Consider the following 25,776-nt stretch of genomic DNA (forward strand, 5'->3'; position numbering starts at 1 on the left):
CTAGCCACCAATGTTTTTTTTTTTTTTACTGTGTGGTGGGGGGTGGACCTGTGGGGTGGGAGGGCGGGATTGTGGGTGGGGCTTACGGTGGGCACAGCCCAGGGGGCCCAGGAAATTTTGTCATACAAGGCCCTGTGATTTCTGATGCGGCCCTTCCTGGCAAACATGTCTAGCCCCCATCAAAGTTCTAAATGATATATTAAAAAAACTGTTTGGTCATTTGAAAAATGGAAAATGCAGCATTCTGACGTGGGAGTGCAAATAATTCTTAGTTAGGGATCCATTGCTATGTGCCACTATGAAAAATAGAGGACACCCAGTGTGCAGCTATATCTTTTTCTGAGATCACACTTTTGTTAACCTGAATCTGCCCTACAGGATAAGGTCCTCTACATCAAGTCCCCATTGCTCTTGGCCCTTTTGTATTTTTCCTCTAAGAGTAAGAGTTTTGTGTTTAGGGAAGACATATATCAAGAAATCTCAGGTGAATATAAATTCCACACTTGAATTCCTGCTTTGGAAATATAACTTTTAAGACACCAAGTTTAGACATATTCCCCCCAAAGGAATGCCAAAAACAGTCTATATGTCAGGGATCAGTTTATCATTACCAAATGTTGTACTACTTAATTAAACAGCCACATGAGATTTGAGTCACATGGGAGTTGAAAGATTATTGGAAATTAAAGAAACAAAAGCACACTGTAAGCATATTGTGTGGTTCTAAACATGTACATACATAAAAGTATGATTTCATCAATAGCTTGTTTTAAATAAGTCCTTTATCAGTGGTACTCCTGTTCCACACTTTGATATTCACAGACAACTTGCTTAATGATCATGTTCTGTATTTTATAGTCGTGAATCAAGATGGACAGCCTCTTATTGAAGGAAAACTTAAAGAGAAGCAGGTTCGGTGGAAGTTTATCAAACGATGGAAAACACGTTATTTCACACTGGCAGGCAATCAGCTTCTCTTTCGCAAAGGAAAATCTGTGAGTACTCTTATACAGTTCAATGCTTTTTCTGTGCTGTCTGTACATCCCAGGAGGGCCTAGCTATTTGTTGCTTCAGTCATATACTGGAATAGCTTCCCACTTTATGTTTCTGTTTGTTCTGTGATCATGGCGGTCTGTCTTTACAGAAGTTAAGCACATGGCCTTTGGTTTAAGTCACTGTTTAGGGCACTGAGACACTAATGGTAAAGTACATTCTATCCAGATCCTACAGAATATAAATATTAAGGATATACAACGCAATGAATTAAAGGCAAAAACCAGACAGACAAGACTATATTCTCTCTTAGTACAAGTTAGGATTAAATTTAAACATGTCTCTCCTATGGTCACTGTCTTCCATTACCTGTTTCTACCATTCTCCTAAAACCCCAAATGATGGCTGGCCTTGTCTCGGCCAAGTAAATCCCGAGCTAAACCCCTAGCCATTCTATTCATTTTTATTTCATTTTTATTATTTGAGGTTTTCGAGTAATTTAGCTTTTTATTCAGCAGCTTTCCAGTTTGCAATTTCAGCAATCTGGATGCCAGGGTCCAAATGAACCTAGCAACCATGCATTGATTTGAATAAGAGACTGGAATATGAGTTGGTCTGAATAGAAAGATGAGTAATAAAGATTAGCAATAACAATACATGTGTAGCCTTACAGAGCATTTGTTTTTTAGAAGGGGTCAGCGACGCAAATTTGAAAGCTACAAAGAGCCAGAAGAAAAAGGCAAATAACTATAAAACTATATAAAAAAAAATAATGAAGACCAATTGGAAAGTTTCTTAGAAATGGCCATTCTATAACATTCTTTTAAGATAAGCCCTTGTTGTTCTCATAGTGTACTGTAGATGGCACTGTGCTCTTGTATAAAGGTTTAGGTAACCATGCAGTCTGGGTCCATTGCTTTAGCCCTTACCAAGCAGGCAGGAAGGAAATGGGCAGTGGAACCTAGGTGCATTAGGCCTAGTACAGGATAAGCTGTACTCTATAATAGGTCACTCTAGGAGTGACAGTTAAGTTATTTAGTTGAGCAGCTCAAGGCTCCGACGAGGATAGTCAGAGGGATCCCGGGTACTAATTGCCCAGTAGTAGGTACTAAGTGCATAGACTTAGGGATGTAGAGATTCCCCTGTGTTCCACTTAGGGAAAGGGCTAAAATCTGGGTGTACCTTCTATCTGCTGCTTCACTACTGCTGTACATGTTCCCTTGCCTGCAGGGATCAAGCTGTTCTCTGTGAGTATATGCTATCCTATGTGCTCTATGTTCTGTCAAATGCTATAAACTATTTGCTGCTTCACTACTGCTGTACATGTTCCCTTGCCTGCAGGGATCAAGCTGTTCTCTGTGAGTATATGCTATCCTATGTGCTCTATGTTCTGTCAAATGCTATAAACTATTTGCTGCTTCACTACTGCTGTACATGTTCCCTTGCCTGCAGGGATCAAGCTATTCTCTGTGAGTATATGCTATCTTATGTGCTCTATGTTCTGTCAAATGCTATAAACTTCTATGTGAATTGTCCTGTAAATAAACTAAGTTCTAAGGTCTCTGCTAAGCATAAAGAACCACTGGCGCCCAATTCTTGTGCATATCACTTTGTTACAGTTGCACTACACCCTGCCTCCACACTGTTGCGAGGGCTTACACCTGAGAGAAAGATCTTATCTGGTGCACAAATATATTTGAAAGTAAACTCATAGTAGAGACGGTGCCACTCTAGTTTACTATAGCGCTACAATGTGGTAATGTATGCATTAAGGGTTACAAGTGGTACAACTGTACTAGTATGTGCCATTCATGTGCTCTACAAATGCAACATGTTGCACTGTTCAGTACGTCATTAGATTCAAATTGCATATTTAATAGGATGTTATCTGGTACTGCAAATTTAGTGCTGGCTATACTTCCTAGTTTTAAGAGATCCCCTTATGATTCCTTGTCTTATACTGTATATGTAACCCGGTGATAGATATTTATGCTTTTGGTGCTTTGACGCCACAGTAGGAAATTTCACAGAAATTGTAGGAAACCAGGTGAAACCTGTTAATGCTTTGCCAAGAAAAATATATACACAAGGGGACACATACTAACGGTATGTGTTCAGTGGCACATTGTTTTCTGTATTTCAAGCTACTTACGCATACTGCATATTTCACGCTATTTTACTTTGTATACAAAAGGTGCATTCTCTGAAAACTCAGTCGTGTAGCCAAAATGTTACATATAGCAGGTCCAATCGAAGGCAGGTTTCACCCTGTCCTGTTTATGTCCAGGCTACTAGTGCCTAACAGGCAGCTATATTGCTAATTATATTTCATAATAGACACTTTTTGACAGTTAACTCTCAAAACTCTGCTGTACCCATACACAATCACTTCTTGTTCATGAAAGGTGATTTATGCCCTCCCTTGAAGCTGAGCCTGGACAACAGAATCTTACTTATTGGCTACACTGATGCTATTTATCTCCAGAATTATCAGACTACAGCACAGTGTCATTTTGGACTCCTTCTCCAGCTGGGGAAGAATAGTGCTATACTTTCCCTTCCGAAAGGCTTAATTGTAATTGTAAATATGTCACAATCTCCTCAGATAGTTCAAGGGTTTTAATAGGTTTTGCTTCCGAAGCTTCCAAATAATTATTCTAGTACAATCTGATGGAGACCAATGATTGGCTACAAAAGCATTTCTGGATATTTTTCTCTATAATATGGTTTCTTCCAGTTCAGTACAGGTAGCTCCATACAAAACGAACTGCAGTTAGGAAGGTTATCATATTGCAAGTGCTTCAGTCTTCAAAAAGTTGCAATTGCATCATTCATTTCACTATTAGGGTAAGGGCACACGCTAAGATTCGGGGAGATTTAGTTGCCAGTCGACAAATCGCCTCTTCTCCCTGAAAAAGCCTCTCCGCCGGCTATAATATAAATTGCTGGCGGGATGGCACTCGGATTGGTTTGTTTTCCAAAATTGTATGAAGTTTCCTCATGAGGCAACTTCGGGCTACTTTGGAAAACAAAGCGATCCAAGTGCAATAAAGATAATAGTCTTTTTTGTGGATATCTTTAACTCCTGTCAATTTCATTTTCTAATCCTATGTTTTCATCAAGGTGCTGTTTTAACATACATTTTCGGTTATTCTCCCTCACATATGTTTAAGTAATTTATTTAAGTTATTAGCACATGCACTTTGACAAGCACTAGTAACTCTGATGTTAGTGGTAATGGGGGCACTGGGCTATTTCTTGATATATTTGAATGAACAAAGTTGTCGAACTTTGATTATTTAAGAACTTAAATTTAAAAAAAACCTGATTAATTACAAAAAAATCTGAATGGAATCCCCTTTTTTACTTCAGTATTTTAATCTTGCATTTATGTAATTGAGTGGGAAAGATCGGTGTACTTTTGGAACTTTTATTGGGTAACCACATAAAGAGGGTTGTCTTGCTTCTCTTTTGTCTTAATATTATTGTTCATTTTATTGGACACTGCCACAAGCCTTTTACCGACTTCCTACTCAGACACTTATTCCTAAAGAACTACCTGTTTAGTAGTCCCTGACATGTTGGTGAGTTAACATTTTCCTATAGGAATGTCTTATCTACAAAGTGTTCATCGTAACATCAGCTCAGTTGCACTTTCAGTCTTGCCTGTAAATCTACCATTTTAATTACCTCTGCTTTGAGACGCTATGTAACAACACTAAACTGAAACATGTCTGTATGCTGTTAACTGTATAGCTAAATCTCTGCCTTATTTCAATCAAATCGACATCCACTAAAATAGATCTAATACTAGCCTTGATTTTTATAGTGAAGCATGTGTAATATCAATTAACTTTCCAAGTTTTTCTTGTTTTTCTTTTGGTTACTGAAATTGTTGCTCTCATCCATGAATTATTCAGTAGTCATCTGCAATATAAATCATTTGAAAATTGATGTAATTGCTGTAATTCTGTGCCTGATAGCCATGACTCATATCACCCCCCCCCCCCCAAATTGGTATTTCAATGCTACTCGCAAGGCTGCTGAAACAATGCTAGGCAGTTGGAACTCCATGGGGGTCTGCATGAGATAATCCTCTCCTTTCTACATACATATTTCTGTTGAATACCTAACTTTCCGTGTGCTTGCTTACAACATAGTGCTTATCCCAGTGGAATTACTTCACTGTTAGCTATGAAATACCTAAATTGAGGGGAAATATACAATTTTACTGCTGGGAGAATATAAATTTACCAGGTTCTCTACTTTCCAACAACCTTTTCATGGACTGTTTTAGTGAGTTTGTGTATAATTCGAGTACAGTAAATCGAGTGCTTAAACTGATCATATAAAGCAAACACTCTCTCTAATCCTAAGTATGTCTATCATTCATTCAATCTTATATGATTCTCATAAAAGTTATTGTCCCATTTTGGCAAAAATGGTCAGAGAAGCTGACCAGAGTACCACATGATCTCCTAAGCAAAATCTCATCAGCTCAACCTTATTTTACTATGGGCTCCTATAAAAAGACAGTGGGGGACATTTATCAACACTGGGCTCTCTACAAAAATTTTTGTAGCATCACCTTATGTATTAATTAGGAGGCTATACACACTGGATTTGAATCACCAGGAAATGGTATTCATATTGCAGCCAAATCTTTTCATACAATTAAGCTTATGTTCCACCATTTGGTCAGTTCTGATTAGCAAATCATAGCACCTGGATTTATGACTTCCATTAAAACCAGCTCTAGAACATTATCCAAGCATATGATATATCTTTCTCTATAGCACACAATGCTACCTTTACCTTGCCAGAGATTATAGCATGGCTGAATATTACCTACAATAAATTTGGCAGCTTGGTTTGAGATCTGGGCAATAGGAGTGCATTCAGGGTGTGACTATGTAACTAAAAACAGTAAAGGGTAATCTTTGCATTTATTTGGATTCGATTAGTGGTTAGCATGGTGGGGCTATGGTAACATTGATGCCTTGTAGCGCTTAGGTGATGCAAAGAGTATGTATGTTCTCCCCTTGTCTGAGATTTAATCTGATGGGGCCCTAGATTGTAAAATCATTTAGGGCAAAAAACATGGCACATGATGTATAATCTCTTTAAACCACAGTGGAATATATTGAAGCTATATAAATAAAGGATAATTGTTTTTATACTTTGAGGGGCAGATATTTTCCTTGATTGGGTGTCAGTGCACCAAGGGGAGTATAGCACATATGGTATTTGCTTGTGCATTTACACCAGCAGAGGAAAATGACCCATGTGCTAATAGCCTTAAAATCTAGAAGTCTAAAATCAGTTTTATCTCCATTGTAGAAGTATAGAAACCAGTGATAAGGTAGATCTTCATAAGTGATGATTAACTGGGAACTGAGTGCAGCTTATGCTAGCAATGTACTTCCCCAATTTCTCCAAGGGGTTTTAATACTATAAACTAGAACACCATATATGATTATATATAGGCCGTGCCAGGCCAAGCTGCTGGAGTGCCCAAGGCATGGCGCATGCATCTACGTGCATATGTTTGTGCACACTCGTGTACGTCTGTGTTTTCACATGCTCCTGCGCCTCAGAGGCAGGAGCTCAAAGAGTACTATGAAGTACTTGGTTGGTCCTGCAGCGGGCATCGGAGGCAGGAGAGCGGGACGTCCTCTTCACTTCAGGAGCTAGGAACTAGGGGCAGTCAAGGAGAAGAGGTACGCACTCAGCGCCCCTTCACCTTTGCACCCTAGGCAAGTGCACCCCTAGTTCAGGCCCCTTATATTGGTACAGTTCTTTGTTAAGCAATGCTAATCTGCTATTTTCCAAGTGTTTCATACTGCAGAGTGTAGAATATTCAAATGACTCCTTTTAATGTATTTCATTTGGCTATACTTGCTCGGCATAATCTGAAAGCCTGGCGACCACATTTCTCAACAAAATATAAGATATCACTTAGTAAGCACAAAGAAAAATACTTTGGTCCAGGACAAAGTATATGGTGGTTGTTGTTTCTGTCTCTTACAAACATTTTTATGAAGCATCATGACCACATATATGCTGAAAAATCATAAGCAGCTGTACTTTTTTTTTGCAAGACTTGAAGCTTTAGATTGCTTATTTGTTTTATTATACATCTTTTTTTATCTCTATATTTTCTTAAAAGCATCTGGTTCTCCCACAGCTCTGATTTCCTCTTTTTTGTCCTTAAAAAAATAAAACAAGTTTTTAAAAAGTCATCCAATCTTTTAATCAGCGCATACTTTTTTTTTAAAGAAATGTATATCTAATTAAATAATTTTTTTAGAAATTGGAAATTGAATAGTAACTTTACACAAAAGTATTTAGATAATGGGAAGGAGCCAGATGGAATCATCTTTAGATGATAAAGAATATAGTACAGAGATTGAACCAAATTTGCATTGGACATGTTTATAAACAAAACCACCCACTACTGGACTCATTTACCTGGCCGTTACCCACAACAGCTTCCCATTTACTCATGAGCAGACTCACACACCACCCCAGTCCTTCCCCCTGCTTAATTTATTGCTAGCCCTTTTAGGAACTAGCAGGCCAGGATGGAAGCAGAGTATATTGGTGCAGTAATTTTTTTTAAATTGCAGACTCACCCTATAGTTGGCCCTATGCAGCTGCTTCTTTTGCCTACCCCTAGTTCCAGTCTTGCTTGAAATAGGTAAATGATTGTCAGTATGGACTTAATTAATTTTAACACCTTTCCTTCTGTCTGTAATTATAATAGTCCCCTTTCTCTCCTTTTGTTACATTTAGTTTAGTCGAAGGGGCAACTATGGTAAATTCAAGTGTAATGTTCCTGGTTGATGCTGCAAGCCCTAGAAATAATCTGTCTTCTTTCTTTGTAGCTAGAATGTGGCAGCCTGAATAACTTTTGAAATTTCTGGTTAAGATATTTGATTTCTTAGAAATACAGTGAACATTTAATGGGTTAAATGCCTGCTATATTTGGACTATTGTTTTTCTCAAGTGATCTACATTATTTTTCCACGACCTACTGTAGATAACATTATCATCAAAATAAGGATCACTGAACCCACATGGTCTTGTGGGAGTATATCCATAGTCCTCTGAAAAGTGGCTGGAGTACTATGTAGTCCGAATAGCATAGTTGTCGATTGTTTATGAAAGAATTGATATCTAGAGGGATATGCCAAGACCCTTTTGATCTATTAGTGCTTACGTAGCTATCATACATATCAAATATATCTTGAATATCTATTCAGTTTTTAAATCCAGGTATGAGAATTATTGAAAAAATTGCTATCACGCTGTTTTATAAGCCTTGAAAGCATTATAACACAAATTACTACATTTCTAATATATTGTAGATACAAAAGATTTATCTTTTCTTGGACAAGCATAATATCCAAGGCTATTGGGATCTTAACATCTACAGCTAGTTAGTATAGATATTGATATATATATATAGTTTATATATGTGAGTGTGTAGATATGTTTGAAGGGGATTGAACTGCATATACTTTTTTCAACCCAGCTTAACTATGCATGTAACTTTTACTGTGAACACTTGCATTAAAATCAGCATAGAAAATTTTTAACACAAACTGCAGACAGATTAAAGCATTGAACCTCAGGTGTAGATATTGTCTGATATGAATAGGGAAATGACCAGAACAGAAAACTGTTATTGACAGGGAACAGTTTTTAGGGAAGACCAGTGTACTCCCCTAAATTTGCTTACAACCTGAATAAAGAAAGAACATGGGGTCGTATCAACCATGCTGCCCTGGCATAATTAAAGTAGGAAACTGCAGGTTCGGCTATAGACTTGCTCTTACATTTATTATGCATTACGTATTATTAACCAGTGAAAGTGAGTGCTTGCATAACTCAACATTCTTTTTAAGAACAACAAGCTCTGGCTCTAAAAAACGTGCAGTGTAAGAGCTTAAACTGAAAAGGACACACACAGATACAAAACATAAACTAAAACAAACAAAGGAACAAATGATTCAGTGGCATTAATAACAATAACATGATACATATTACAAACACAGAAATTTATTTTTCCTAAAATCAGTATTTCATATTTCAAGTTAAGAACACATTGTGCAAAATGTGAGAACATTACGTAGCTTATATTTTTAAAAGTACATGAAAAAATACTAATGGTATTTATAAGGAAATATAAGGTTTTTTTAAAAGTCTTTTAAAAGGTTACTGGTTAAATCAAGGAATGTTGGCCTGGAACACAGTATGTGTACCTGGATGGAGAACTGGCTAAAAGATAGACTACAAAGAGTGGTGGTAAATGGAACATTTTCTAATTGGACCAGTGTTGTTAGTGGAGTACCGCAGGGCTCTGTACTAGGTCCCTTGCTTTTCAACTTGTTTATTAATGACCTGGAGGTGGGCATTGAAAGTACTGTTTCTATTTTTGCAGATGATACTAAATTGTGCAAAACTATAGGTTCCATGCAGGATGCTGCCACTTTGCAGAGTGATTTGTCTAAGTTGGGAACTGGGCAGCAAACTGGAAAATGAGGTTCAATGTTGATAAATGAAAGGTTATGCACTTATAATGATGCAAAAATAAAATAAATGCAAGTTATACACTAAATGGCAGTGTGTTGGGAGTTTGCATAAATGAGAAGGATCTTGGGGTTTTTGTAGATAACAAGTTGTCTAATTCTGGGCAGTGTCATTCTGTGGCTACTAAAGCAAATAAAGTTCTGTCTTGCATAAAAAAGGGCATTAACTCAAGGGATGGCACTTGCGAGGGAACATGATTACACTTTACAAGTACATTAGAGGACATTATAGACAAATACCAGGGGACCTGTGGAATGCAATGCTGGGTGATGTTGTGATGCTGATTCAGTTAATGCCTTTAAGAATGGCTTGGATGATTTTTTGGACAGACATAATATCAAAGGCTATTATGATATAGAATTATGTGAAAGTATGGAGGGGTGTGTGTATGGATGTTGGGTTTTCATTTGGAGGAGTTGTACTTGATGTCTTTTTTCAACCCGATTTAACTATGTAACTGTAATTTATTTGTGAAGTGATTTGTAAATGCAGTACTCTACTGTAGATTTTCTGAACAGAGAACACTGTATTTTAACCTTTACCTGCCCTCAACTCAGCTAGCTGAGGTACAGCTCCCAGCAACTCTCAGCAGAGAAGGCATCACATGTGACTTTTGCACTCAGGATGGGCCCTTCCTGTATTGGTGGAGGAAGGGCATTGCAGATGTACTATAGCCCTCAGTAACTGAATTTGGTGACAGTGGGTCTTAAATAATTAGTAACTGTTTATTAGTAGGAACATATAACATTATCCTTCTCTTTGAAGGCTAATGAAAGATGATACAGTACAGATGATCAGCAGTTAACTCACCGATTGTTTCTTTAATAGTGATTGCTCAGTTAAAGTCTTAAGAATAGTACTCCCAGATGTTTCATAGTAACATAGTTTCATAGTAACTGACATACATGAAATCAGTGCCGCAACTAGGGGTAGGCAGAAGAGACACATACCCAGGGCACAACAGAGGGGGCGTTGGCACTCACCTCTTCTGCCCACCCCTAGTCCGGCTGAATTAAAATGGTTTGATAGAGATGAGGGGGATACACCACTGCACATTTTAAACTTCCCATCTGCCAGCACATGCCTGCATAAGCTCCCACTCCTCAGTTAACTCCACCTTGAAAATGGGGGGGGTGCCACTTAAGCTGGGCCTGGCACTGCAGGAAACCAAATGTTTTTTCTTTTGTTGTTTTAAAGAAGGAAAGTCCTTTTTACTTGGGGGTGCCAAAAATTAGGCACCCCAAGTGATCGTTTACTTACCTGAAACCCCAAACTGGTGCGTCTATCAGGAGAAAACTGCACTAGCCCAGGATTCTTCCAGCGAACACTACAGAGCGATCCTTTTCCTGGTTCTTCTTTCTTAAAATTTCCCGGGGGAGAAGCATGCTCAGTAGAATGAAATAACCGGCTTTTCCATTTAAGTTCGGCTACTCACTCTACTGGGCATGTGCATCTAAGAGAAGCCGGAAGACAATCACTCCATGGTGCTTGCTGGAAGAACCCCAGGCTGGTGTAGTTTTCTGCTGATAGGAGCAATGCCCCGGGATTTCAGGTAAGTAAATGCAATCACTTGGGGTGCCTAACTTTTGGCACCCCCAAGTGTTACAGGATTTTCCTTCTCTTTTAAAAAACTCATATGTCAAATGTAATTCCTTGCTATTCTCATGTATTCCTTCACTACAAAAATAAAAAGGCTAGGAACCACACAAGCATTCCAACTACGATTCCCAAATACCACAAATATTCTCATTATATGTATGACAACAGCAACCATCTTAGGCAGGCTGGAATAATAATACACAAAGAACACAATAAATCAGAAGATCCCACATATGATGACAAGAAAAAATCATCTGAATCTGGGACCATTTTACTTGATATTTTTCAATAACATCTATTCACAAAAAAAGATAAAGCTTGTAATTATAATGCAAAGCCTTATATAAGTTGGCTCAATGGGTAAAAAGTACTTAGAACATCATAAAAAGCAAAGACCTTAACAGTTAAGACACCCCCCCAACAAAATATTCAGCAATTTTTGAACCAAGGGGGACAAAATATCTTTACGAAAGTAAAAACCTCACTTGGAGAAACCAAAAAGTTTTCAACGCATAATAAAACCACAAATCATAAAATGCTTTAGCCTTCCCACAAACTGAAATAGTATAGATCTAAGAACATAAACACTTTTCTCATTTGAACAAATTTCAGAACTGCAACCAAAGAAACATGAGCAAGAAACTATGGGGAATATTGCTAGTAACACAAGCACTAACATGGAAAGAATCAACATTAGCTTAGCTGCATATTTTGAATTTGCCCCACCCCATTAAGTTCACGGGCATCTATAAATGACAACTTTTTTCAAATTCACAAAACTTAGTTCAAAATTCAAACTGCTCTGAATTAATGGAGCCTTCAGCTACTCCTTCTGAAGTTAAGATGACTTTCTCTCACCATGAGGAATGTGCAGTGCTGCTTCCATTCAACTAGGCAAAGTAGTTATAAATGCACCATACATATAAAAATAGAACCCAGTTATTCTTTTGCATGTTCCCCTGATGAAAACTCTTATACCTGGGGTTGATACCCCTTGGGTTTTTATTTGAATATATAATAAATATTTGATATTTGTATTATAAATATTGAGTACTTTCGACTATTTATGGTATGGTGACTTTCAGATAGCCCCGTCACACTGAACACCCTATTTTTTGACACATGGCATCCCAATCTAATACCCTTGTTTATCTACAAAAAAAAAAAAAAAACAGAGTCCTCTGCCTGACACACACCAATGTTATATATCAGCTGAATTGATCTCACCAATAGGTGGCAAACTGCAAGATTTTTTTTAAAAAAAAATGATTTTTGACCAAAATAAATGTTTCTCTATTTTAACAGTAAGGAGCAGATTTATCTAAATTTGCATTTTTGAGTTTTCTTCTAAATTCAAACAAAAATGTGATAACTCAAAATCTTTGAAACTGAAATTCGTGATCGCTTTAAGATGTGGAAAAACAACTGGAAAGCAGTGAAACCACATTCTACTCTTTATTTTCAATTAGTCTCCCAAATTTTGACTTTATTTCAAAAGTCACATTGAAAAGAATAGCTTCAGTTTTGAAAATACAACTCCCATTGACTTCTGTATGAAATCGCCAGCTTTTACTGTAAAGATTTAAGAAATCACAAAAATGTGTGTTTTGGAAACACAAATTGAAATTTGTGATTTTTGACACAAAAAATTGGAATCATGGTAAAAACTTACATTCAAATGTTGATAAATCTGTCCCATAATATATATATATATATATATATATATATATATATATATATATATATACACACACACACACTACATGGCCATAACTATATTGTATATATGTATACTCACTTTGTGTGAATATATGTAATTTAATTGTGTTTCTTTCAGAAGGATGACCCTGATGACTGCCCAATAGAGCTCAGCAAAGTTCAGAGTGTTAAAGCTGTGGTGAAGAAGCGCAGAGATCGCAGTCTGCCACGTGCTTTTGAGATCTTTACAGACAACAAGACCTACGTCTTTAAGGCAAAGGACGAAAAGAAAGCAGAGGAGTGGCTGCAGTGTATAAATGTAGCCGTTGCCCAAGCTAAAGAAAGAGAGAGCCGGGAGGCCACTACATATTTGTAATATACCATAATGATATTTTGGGGGTTATTTATTAAAATCTGATTTTTCTAATAAAGAAAGCTCGACCAAACTCCCATCCTCGATTTTAACTTATTTAACATTAATATAACTAGTAAAAAATCGGATCACGGAAAGACATGATAGAATCGTGCGAAATCTGAAATCGTATGAATTTTTAAGACTTTAGTCCCGAATCACTCAATTTTTTTCGGGTTATCGCCCAAAAAGCCTGAATTTTTCAGACTATCGGGCTAAGCCTAGCGCAGACTACAATATTGTCAAATTGGTATAGGGACATCTGCCATTGACAGCATTGTGGTATAATAAACCTACAAAATTCTAGGGTTCTTTTCCACTAAACATTCAAGTTTTTGCCCCAAAAGCCCTGACCTGAAAAATCTAGGTTTAATAAATAACCCCCTTTATGTGGTCCTGAAGCTTTTTTAATCATAATCGAACTAATGAGCCCTTCTGCAAACCCTTCACAAACATTACATGGATATGTGAGAGCACATTGTGAAACTGTCTTTTAATCTATTATGTTAACTAAGGTTAATTATTGCAGTATAACAGGCATTTGCTTTAGCACTAAAATGAACTAAAAGTAAATTAAAATACAGTATGAAATCAATAAAGAACATATGCATTTCCTGTGCAAAAATGGAAACGTAGATATTTGTCAAGAATCTAGAATTTGTAATTTGGCATAAGAAATCTTATTTTCTCGCTTCCTGCTGTTTAATAAATATGTATTCCCACATTATTGTCAGGAAATCACTGGCAGAACACAAGGGCACAAAGGTTGAAGATTCTGACTCAGTAGGCAACATCAGATAGGAACAAATAATGGAAATTCCGTGATAGAACTCCAGTAGGAGATAGGAAAATAGCTGTACTGCTGGCCGTGCCTTTTATTGCTATTTCACCCTGCAGCTTGGACAGTTCACTCTACTGAGGGAATTCTAGTCAACAAAGGAAAAAAATTTTAAGGTTCAATAACTTATGGTAATGATGCTTTCTATTTTGCTGCCAGTTGGACTGACCTGTCACATTGCATTAAAATATGAAAGCTAAACCAATAATGCTCCACAATGCACATCATTATATCTCTTACTAAATATACCACTCACACAGGTCTTAACCAAAACTTTTTTTTACAGAAGGCAAAACTAAAGTTTCAGCTGGAACACCAGCCTTTATAATTTTGATAAAGGCTTTGTTATGGTTAAAGGAGAACTAAAGCCTAAAGCTGGCCATAGACGCAAAGATCCAATCGTACGATCAGACTTCCGCATCTCCCGACCTGCCAATCGTACGAATCAGATCTTTGCATCTATGGCCAGGTTTACTAAAGAAGGTTATAAATGTTGTACAATATGTTTTGTGCTTCTGTATCAGCCCAAAGCAACCACAGCCCTTTAGCAGTAAAGATCTGCGTCTCCAAATATGTCCAAGTAGCTCCCCATCTTCTTAACTGCTGATTCACTGCACATGCTCTGTGCTGCTGTCACTTACTGAGTTTAGGTAACAATGCACAATATACTGAATATATTATATAAATGTCACAATAAAAGGCTGATTAGTAAACCATTCAGATTATTGGTACATAGCAGCTCAGAATCCAGCACAATTAGAATAAGAATTTAAAACACAGCCCTGTAGCATCAGCTTATATGACACATAAATCTTATTTTCTACTTGATAATTTGAGATGGCCCCTAAGCTCAGCTTCTCAACAACTGCTCAAAGTCCACTGAGCATGTGCAGTATCACTGACATTCCAAACAAAATTCAAGATGAAAAACTCCTGTGACAACTTTGAAGGCCTGGATTATTATTTCTATAAAGAAGCTGAACCTTTAGGCTGGTTCGATAAGTGCATTGACTCGAAGCAAATAGTGACACACACTCCTGCATTTTCACATGGTTGCCAATGACCATGATACACAAATTTACTTAGAGGCACATTTACTAAGGGTCGAATTTTGAAGTTAAAAAACTTCGAAATCCGACCATAGAATTTGATAATTCGATAGTCTAAGTATTTTTTCGATAGAAAACAGCCGTTTTCGATCGAAGTAAAGATCGTTCGATCGATTAAATTGTTCGAATCTAACGATTCGAATGATTTTCCAAAAAAAAAACTTCTAAAAACTTCTAAAAACGTAGCCAAATATTGGCAATGGGTTCTAGGAGGTCCCCAAAGGCTAACATCGCAATTCAGCAGGTTTAAGGTGGCGAAGTTGAAGTTTTTTAAAGAGACAGTACTTCGATTTTCGAATGGTCGAATATTCAAAGTTTTTTCAATTCAAATCAAATTTTGGCCTAGTACCCAATAATTACTTAGAAATTCGAAGTTTTTGAATTCGAAAATTCACTTCGAATTCATTTCGACCCTTAGTAAATGTGCCCCTTAATGATGCTAGGAAATCCTGCAGTTACCTCCCAGAACCTGGTGGTAGCCCAAAGTTCCCAAAACACATTGTGTCAATAGGTGCACCAAACTCAAAGTAAATAAGATGCAAACAATATTTTGAACATGTACTTCAGAAGTGACTCGACTAACGTTTCCTCCACTACTTAATTTCACTTTCATAAATTGTTAATAAATACTTTCTGGTTCCTAGAAATTAATTACCCTACCAATCAGAAAAAAAATGGATGGAATGGAACCCTCATGGTCAGTCAAGCATTTTTGGTTGCAGGCTGGTAATAAGCACAATAGAAATGCTAATAATTATATAAATATTCAAAGTAAATAATGAAGAAGCATTTGCGAAGCTTCTTAGAATAGGTCCATCTCTTACATAGTATAATTAGTTAAAAATGAATTCTCCCTTTAACTAATGTGTCATTTGTTAAACAATCTAGATTAGGACTTTGAGTTGATGGGAACGAGTATCAAGTTGATGGCAATGTTTGTGAGTCCATTATGTAAAGACCTATGCTGCAAAAGTTATATACCATCTTAGTATACGTATACTCCCCTTATTGGGTAATTAGCCTTGTAAATTATTGTGTTAATAAAAAGATCAACATTTGAACTGCTACTGGTGGCCTGTTAATTATCTCCATTGTATTGAAATATATGAAACAAGCATGTTGAGCCTTTTGTGTCTCATGCTTTCTAACAGCTGCTGGCACATTCTTTATACTGGAAGTGTAGTCACTGTTTTAGGTACAGATTAACCTTAACAAAAATAACGAATAACCTCATATTGGTAATGCTTCAGATTATGGATGTTTATTTAGTGATTCCACGCTGAACTAATTCTTCTGTACACATTAAGCTGTGAGATTGGATAAAATATCTGCATCTCTAACCCCTCCTTGACATCAGCATTAAAGTACAACGGAAAGCAAAAACTTACCAAGTGGCTGGGGGGGGGCATATTACTGTGGCTTAACATTGCCATAGAGATCTCACAACTGTAGGTTGATGTGGGGATTTCAGAAAGGTTATTGCTGTGTCAGGGGTTTGTATTTTAACCTAAGGGTAGTTAACCTTTTGTACCGCTTAATCATTGTGGTCTAGACATTAAAGGGATATTGTCATCGCAATATGACCTCCTTTTATAACACTGTCATTTAACAGGCCTTTAGGTGTTCTGTAATTACAGTACGTTACAGGTTCAGATATCATGTATTTATATGGTTTATAATTATATAATACACAAAAACCATGAATATCCTGTAAATTATATCCTTATAAACGGTGAGTTCTGATGTCATCAGTTATAAACGGTGAGTTCTGATGTCATTTCTGTCACATGATTCACTGAAACTTGTGTATTACCCCCAGTTGTAAAATATGAGGATATTAGAAGTTACCTCGGAGTTCCATGACCTGTATAAAAACACTCGGCCTTCGGTCTCGTGTTTTTATATGGTCATGAAACTCCTCAGTAACTTATAATATCCTTATATTTTACAAGAGGGAGTACTTTATTCACTATATAGTACACAAAAGCCATGAATATCTTGTAAACGATATCCTCATTAACGGTGAGTTCTGATGTCATTTCTGTCACATGACTCACTGAAACGTGTGTATTATAATAAATAAAGTTGCAAAATATGAGGATATTAGAAGTTACCTCAGTACTTTATTCACTATAAAGTATCTATTTTCATAGCATGAACTAATCCTTATATTTGTTTTGCTCTATTTGTTAAGCCATCCACAGGTATTCCTAATGAGCTAAGCAGACAAAGGGTGGTTCATCCTGTTTTGTCCTGTGGGATGCTGGCTCTGATACTGAGGGGCAGGGTCGAATATCGAGGGTTAATTAACCCTCGATATTCGACCGTCAAAGTAAAATCCTTCGACTTCGAATATCGAAGTCGAAGGATTTTGTGCTATTCCTACGATCGAAGGAATAATCGTTAAATCCTTCGAATCGAATGATTTTAATCCATCGATCGAAGGATATTCCTTCGATCAGAAGATTATTAGGAAGCCTATGGGGACCTTCCCCATAGGCTAACATTGGCCCCGGTAGGTTTTAGGTGGCGAACTAGGACAGTACTTCGACTATCGAATGGTCGAATAGTCGAACGATTTTTAGTTCTAATCGTTCGATTCGAAGTCGAAGGTCGAAGTAGCCCATACGATGGTCAAAGTAGCCAAAAAAAAACATTCGAAATTCGAACTATTTTTCCTCTATTCCTTCACTCGAACTAAGTAAAAGGGCCCCTGAGTGTATAACAGATATCCCTAACATTAAGAAAGATAGGGTTCTACTATTTGGCAAAAGGCAACAAATGTGTATCAGGAATTAGTTCCCCATTCAAGCTCAAAAAGTGTTAATAAGTTTAAAAAAAAAAACCTACCTAGCTACAGCCTATTATCTTTTTAGATAAAGAGCAGCTCATTATACAAAGGCTTCTCAGTAGACTGATGATTTGTCTGACTGTTCAATTGGCTAAAAAGTCAAAACAATACAACTACAAAAATAAGTCACATTTTAAGTCACAGTAAATTTAAACTAAATACATTTGCAATTAATTGAAATGTTTTGTACACTATATTTGACGTTTGGGTTAAATGTAAACAATACACTAACATCAAAAGACAACAGTCAGGAATGAGTTATTACGCCTGATAAAAGCTTTTTTTTGCCTTCAAGCTACACATACTGTATAAAAAATAAAGTAATGCAAAGTATAAAATCGTTCATGCTCCAGATTTTTTACTACAACTTTCTTGAAGCTCTGCCAGCTGAGCAAACAGGCTATTCTGCACATTGTGACTCCACGATATAAAAGAAAGGCCCGTTCATTGTTCCTTCTGTAACACCTTCAGTAAAGGATTTTGAGGGTAATAAGACTGGCAAAGTTTGCCCCATTTACTTGACCAGATTATCATATATATATATATATATATATAGTCCTTGTGTTTTCTCCGCACTCCAAACAATGGCAAGTGACCCAGGTGCTACCCGTAATGAAATAGATAAATATATAGATGTAAATGGGTGCACACCAGGAACGTTTAAGGCAAGGTTACTTAAAAGTTAAACATACTTTATTGAAATATTTAAAAACAGGCCAACGTTTCGGTCTCCTTCTCAGACCATTATCAAGACCCCCTATATATATATATATATATATATATATATATATATATATATATATATATATATATATATATATATATACAAATGGGCGTGAGTTGGTGATGATGTACCCCATGCCTTAAAATGTCTATATGCAGATCCAAAAATCTGCATGAATGAAATCATTTATCCAGAAAGCTCTGAATAATGGATAGACCATTTCCCATAGACTCCTTTTATACCTCAGGTCCCAAGCATTCCGGATAAGAGGTATTAAGAAATGGGTTGATATTTAGAGCACTGAAAAGCAGTCACAGAGATGCAGGAAAGGCATAGACATAAATGCAAGGATGCTATAATGGATACAATGGATGCTATAATATCAGGTTCAACCAGTTACCAGGAGTAAGATAAAAACATTTAATTATTGTAGTAGAGGTATGGGACATGTTATCCAGAATGCTCAGGACTTTGGGATTAAATTGAGTCTATCCATAATGTGGAGCTTTCTGGATAACGGATTTGGATCTTCATACCTTAAGTCTAATGGAAAGTCTTTTGAATATTAAATAAACCCAATAGGCTGGTTTTGTTTCCAATAAGGATTGATTATATCTTAGCTTGGATCAAGTACAAGGTACTGTTTAATTACTTCAGAGAAAAAGGAAATCTTTTTTAAAATTTTGGATTATTTGGATAAAATTGAGTCTATGAGAGATGGTCTCAGAGCTTTTTAGATAGCATGTTTCGAGATAACAGATCCCATACCTGTATTTTACTTTTGGTGTAAAGCATTTTAAGTGTTACAGAGCTCAGTGTTTAACTTTAGAATTCTCTAATGACTCCTTAATTAACAAAAAGGGGTTGTCAGTTCCAAACAATTTAAATAGAAGAATGGTCTTTACAGGAACCTGCCTTTAGCGGCAAAGTAATTCCATGGACGATTAATCCCATATTTACAGATACAGTATGTGTGGGCCAAGAGCTTGTTTCATTCTTCGGATGCTTCCTTAGTCATTCATTTAAGATGGCTAAATATTGAAAAGATGTGTAACGTGGCTAGACCCACCTAAAGAAATTATGTTTGCTTCCTTTAAAATAAATGAAATAAATAAAAGTGAAAACACTGATAGCAGTTAAATGACTTTGCCCTACCATGTAATATGGTGATAATGATCCAGTAAAACCGGCTTGTCAGGTATGAATCACATTAAGGGGCTGATGTGGTGTTGGTGGAAGATATGCCACATTACTTAAGGAGTTTACAAACCTCTAACTTTGTCTTGAGTTTATTATTGATGTCAGGAATATGTCTGAGACACCTCCATCCCACTTTACATACAAAATCCTAGGAGAGCACCACCAGGCAGAACAAACTCTTATATGGAACCTCAGCACTTGGGCAGAACTCTGCTAAGTGGGAGAACTATAAACAAACATCCATCTTTAATAAACACTGTACAAACTGGGCTATTTGCTTAATTTTAACAATTGATAAATATAATAAACTCTGTTTGTTGCTCACCGATAACATAGCTCTTTATTGGTATTAGTAAGACTTAGGGGCAGATTTATCAAGGGTCAATTTCGAAGTGGAAAAAACTTCAAAATTCGACCATTGAATTGCATACTTCGATATTCGAAGTAGAATTCAAAGGATTTTTAACATCCTACGATCGTACTTCGAATCGAACGATTTGACCGATTTGATCGTACGATTATACTTCGACTTCTAAAAACTTAGCCAAATGTTGGCTATATGTTCTAGAAGGTCCCCATAGGCTAACAAAGCAATTCGGCAGGTTTAAGGTGGCGAAGTGTCGAAGTTTTTTAAAGAGACAGTACTTCAATTATCGAATGGTCGAATAGTCAAAGTATTTTCACTTCGAGACGAAGTCGAATTTAGGCCTATTCGATGGTCGACGTTCCAAAAAAATAGTTCGAAATTCAACGTTTTTAACTTCGAATATTCACTTCAAATTCACTTCGACCCTTGATAAATCTTCCCCTTAATGTAATGGCATCTGTATGAGAGTGTTTCCTATACTCTCCTACTTTATTAGCTTACACGTTTACTAGACAATGGAGGTACAATCACGACATTTCCTACAGGGTCATTATATTAACATTTTTTGCATCTGCCTTTGTAACTGAAGTGAGTCATGTTTTCAGCATTTCTAGCTCCAGCTTTAACTGGAACAACAGCAAAATATTAAGAGAACTGAGGCTCTCAATTAGTTGAAATATTGAGAAGGGGCTGAGATTTACAAATATTAGAGAGAGAGGACTGCACTGTCAGGACCACATGGATATAATACTCAACAGCATTGTACGGTTATGGGATCCCTTGTCCAGAAACCCGTTATCCAGAAAGCTCCAAATTTTGGGAAGGCCATCTCCCATAGACTCCATTTTAAACTATTCTAAATTTTAAAACTGAATTCCTTTTTCTCTGTAATAATAATAATATTGGCTTGTACTTGATGGAAACTAAATGTTATGTTTGGTATAGTCCTTTTTGTTCATCATAAATCAATCTGGGTGGACTTATTCGAACTGACTTTGAAAGAACTTTTCTGATTTCTTTGTGATTTTTGGGACTATTCAATGTCACTGGAGACAAATTATTACCATTATGATGATTGTTAACATGTTTTGGTTTTGACCTGGCCTGCCTGACCCTGATTCTTGTAAGCAACCTCAGTCCACAAACTGGTTCCCTTGCGTGCTCAGAACCTTTGCCATGATCCTCTCACTTTAAGACCTGGCGGCACCCAAGTAGGTTAAGGGCTCCACACTAAGCCAAAGGTGGCTGTTATTGGCAGAAGTGTGAGTTACCGATCGTGACACTTGTAAAGTGGTATAACTAAGACACCCTTGGCCTTAGTGTAAACAACAAAACCTCAGTGAACTCGATCACCCTAAGTCATGTCCTCCTCATTTCAAGAAGTGTCAGGAGATACTGAAAACTCAAAAAAAAAAAAAAAGACAATATAGAACCAGATTGCAGCTATAGCTTTAGCTGTAACCCCAGAATTGTGGTTGGCAAGCCTCCTGCTCTGTCTTTAAAGGGGACCCGTCACCCAAACAAAATTATCCAAATCTTATTTTATCATGTTAGTCCAGCAAAATGATGTTAAATTACATTGTATAAATGATTTGAATATTGTTTCCATCAGTCTGGGAACTCATAATTATAGCAACCAGGAAGGAGCCATTTTGTGGACACTGTTATTAAGGTAAGCCTTGAATCATCTCAGAATCTTTTTTGTGCACCAGGGGACAGGGACCCAATGTCCATCCCGATGCCTTGGTTACACAATTAAATCGTTAAGAGAGCTGGGGGAATGTAGGGAGAGCGGTGACATCTAGGAAGTGCTGAATGGAAAGTGAAAGTAATTGCTTGCCCCACCTCTATGCCTAGGCATAGAGGCGGGGTAGGCAATATTTGATTGACAGCTGATATTTTTAAACGCGTTTACAACAGCTATGAACGGTTTAATAAAAAAAAAAGAAATTGGATTTCATATTTAATTTAAGAAGGACTTTTATTACACAGATTTTTATGTCTGGGTGACGGGTCCACTTTAAGAAGGAACTATGGGTAAAGGGCAATGTGTCAATCCATTCTTTTAGTAATAAGAGGATCTGATGTCCTACCTTTACATTTAATGTATTCTTTATTTCTTTAAATAAGAATCACATGTGTTGACTTTATTGCTGATGCCATCATAAAAGTTCTGTGCTTCTCTGGGTCTTTCAATAAATATAGTAAGCTGTTTAAAGTGAATATAAAACTGTTTGAAATATTTATAATCTCCCTATGGTTCGTTGTGTCATGTCACCTGGCTGTTTTTATGAAAAAACTAATTTATTGTCCCTATTTAATATGTTCTGGATCTTCAGATAAATCCCATGTAACTAATCATATTGAAATATTTATACCCAAAGCTCAGTTAATCAGCAATCTATGTGAAGGTAGGGGATAATTTTTTACCTGATCTGTTTATGACATTTCTGAATTATCTTCTTGCTATAGAGGCTCACTTAATCATTTAGATGACACTAGATATATTTTAAAGCAGTCTGTTGTGGGGTTTTAAAACCTATACAAGCATGTGCCTTATAATGCCAATCAGACCAAGTGAACATTAAACTTGAATTAATTACTTGTTGAAAATATATCTTTTAAAGGCTCAATGCTAAACCTCGGGCAACTTTGTACCTGGGCAGTAACCTATGGCAACCCATCATATTGTTGTTTTAATTGTTCAACCTGCAGCTGGTTGAAAGAAAGTCAATCACTATGGGTTGCTTTGGGTTAGTACTGATGTGCAATTTGTACTGGTGTTTATAAATGAGCCCTAGTGTATTGAGTCTAACACACTCAAAAAGTCCCCAGTCAGGGAAAGGATGAGCAGATCCTCACCCACATATTTATCATATTTCTTCCAAAAACAATGTTTTTTCACTTTAAGAAAGGGTCTAATTCTAAAATACCAGAATAACTAAATGCTAATGTCATAAGAGAATGATTGATCCTTTTCTGCCATGTGAGTAATAACAATTTACAGAAACACTGACACATATATTTCAGGGCAGGGGATAATTCATAAAACAGATTTTATACTGGAGTTCCAAGAACAGGAAGATATTATACAGACCTGCTTTTTCAAGTGTTAACTTCTGTTTCCTAGAAGTAACAGTCCTCAATAGTTATAATATATGCCATGAGACAGTCTGTGCTGTTAGGTGAATGATGTGTGCTTACTCCATTCCCTCTTTTCCCTAATCCATGAGACAGTCTGTGCCTCTTGAAGATGCTTATTCCTTTTCCTGCTTCCTTTGACTGTATCAAATAATATTCTGTCCTCATATTATTTTTGAGCATGCATTATGAAGGTACTAGATGTTCCCTAGGGGTGTGCATTGCATCCATAGTGGGAAGTTTTTCAAAAGTTCAACATATTTGGGTTCAGATGGTCAGAATCAAATATATAGCTAGCAATAATGTTGTCCAAATATACATTAATTATTGGAAAAGCCGTATTTTACCATGGACTCACTGGCCCTGTTGGATAATTCCCCCGGTCAAGAAATTTAATAACAGCTGCGAATTGAACTGGACCAAGACTCTTTCTAATATGCAGTGGGAAACATAGCGCAGTTGCAACCTAACCCTCATCTGACTCATCAGGAGAATTGGCCCGCAGCCAATAATACAGACTGAGGCCTCGTCATTCATCCAGAAAAAGATAATTGTTTGGAGTATGCACAAAAGTACCACTTTTTGTTAGTTTTGATGCTAACTATGTTCTCAATGGCTTTTGCATTCACACATTTCCTTTTCTAGGCTATAGATTGTAATCAAAACAGGACCCCAATTGTAGCCATATTTTGCCTCACAAATAAAAACTTTAATGGATGCAATGTACTCAGCATCCATAAACTTACTGGAGTGTTGTAGCATTAAGCAGTGCATAAAGTGATGGCCAATGGTATGGAGTCAAGGTTCTCAGCTGCAATTGGGCACTTGCTCTATGGGGCCTACTAGGCAAGGCCTGGATACACAAGACCCCAGGTTTATTCCTAGGGTAGTTTTTATTAATACATATTCCTTCCCAGTAAGTCTCTCCGATAAAAGTTTATTTTAAAATCAATTTAGACTACAGACTGTAATTTATTCTAAAACAGAAACATTAAAGTCATGCTCCAGTATCGAGGTGGCCTTATATTTGGCTTATTCAGTAAAGGCTGAGAAACATATTTGCAGAAAATCAAAACACTGGTCTGAATACCACTTGTTTGAATATCACATATTAAGAAATTATCTGAATAGTTTTTTTTCTTGAGCTAGTTCATTGTTATTGTTACCTTCAAGAGTTTGTCTTTTAAAAAAAATACTTTAAAACTTAGCTAAATATTGGTATATCATAGTAGTATAGTATAGAATGTAACATGACCTTTGATTCTAAATTCAAGGTGAATTATTTATTATGTATTTGCATTTTTTCATAACACCAGTATTGGTTTGGCTTCAGTCTGATGGGAATGTGGTTAAAAATATATTTTCTTGACCACAGCTTAAGCCTGGAGCTCAGCCTTGCTATCCAATCAAGCTAAAACAAGTGTTGTACAAATGTTTGTACAATTTGTACAACTGAAAATGACAAGCACTTAACAGAAAAAATCATAACAAAGAACTTTGGCCGATAATGTTTTTTTGCTTATAATTTCATGGATCAGTATCCAGTTATCTATTTGGCATAATAGAAGTAAATTCTTAAAGCTTGTTATCCAGGATGTTCTGGACCTGGGGTTTTCCGTATAACGGATCTTTGTGTAATTTGGATCTCCATACCTTACGTTTTCTAGAAAATCATTTAAATGTTAAAGAAACCCAATTAGGGTTAATTACATCTTAGTAAGGATCAAGTACAATGTACTGTTTTATTATTACAGAGAAAAAAAATCAGTTTTAGAAATTTTAATTATTTATTTGACCAAATACAGATCCTATACCTGTACTGCAATAATAATACTAATTAGCTAAAACTTGTGAATTTAAATTATGGTTTCCATTTAATGCAAATAAACTTGAATGTAAAACTTCAGTTTCTAAAAGCTTGCCTGTTCAAGTAGAAATAATTTGGTGCTGTCCTAGACAAAATATTGTGATTGAGTTTTTAAAATATTTTTGAGAGCTTGTAGACCCATTAAAAATGATGAGTAGATACATATTTCATGCATTCAGGTTTATTCGAATTGAAACAAACCAACGCAAAAATACACAAATTAGAATTTTGATAAATAGGCCATTAAGTGTTGCCAGTGTGGAATGAATTATTAAATGGGAGTGAGTTTGTGTAAAATTACAAATATTTATGCAGTCCTTTTCCAATTTTCGAACCTACCCCATTCATACCTTGCTGCTGAAATCTTTCTTTGACAAACTTT

The 25,776-nt window shown here is 36.4% G+C and overlaps 1 protein-coding gene across 1 annotated transcript in view; it reads left to right on the forward strand.

Moving 5' to 3' along the window:
• LOC108716215 (ventricular zone-expressed PH domain-containing protein homolog 1) overlaps positions 1-13,321 on the forward strand; it is a 213,532-nt gene extending 200,211 nt beyond the window's left edge. The window contains exons 13-14 of the mRNA XM_041563355.1: positions 859-995; positions 13,025-13,321. Of these exons, the coding sequence (XP_041419289.1) occupies positions 859-995; positions 13,025-13,261 (374 nt within the window). The 3' untranslated portion in view covers positions 13,262-13,321. The remainder of the gene's footprint in view (positions 1-858; positions 996-13,024) is intronic.
• Positions 13,322-25,776: the final 12,455 nt, after the last annotated feature.

Source organism: Xenopus laevis, chromosome 5L (genome assembly GCF_017654675.1).
Source record: "Xenopus laevis strain J_2021 chromosome 5L, Xenopus_laevis_v10.1, whole genome shotgun sequence".
Taxonomy (NCBI): Eukaryota; Metazoa; Chordata; class Amphibia; order Anura; family Pipidae; genus Xenopus; species Xenopus laevis.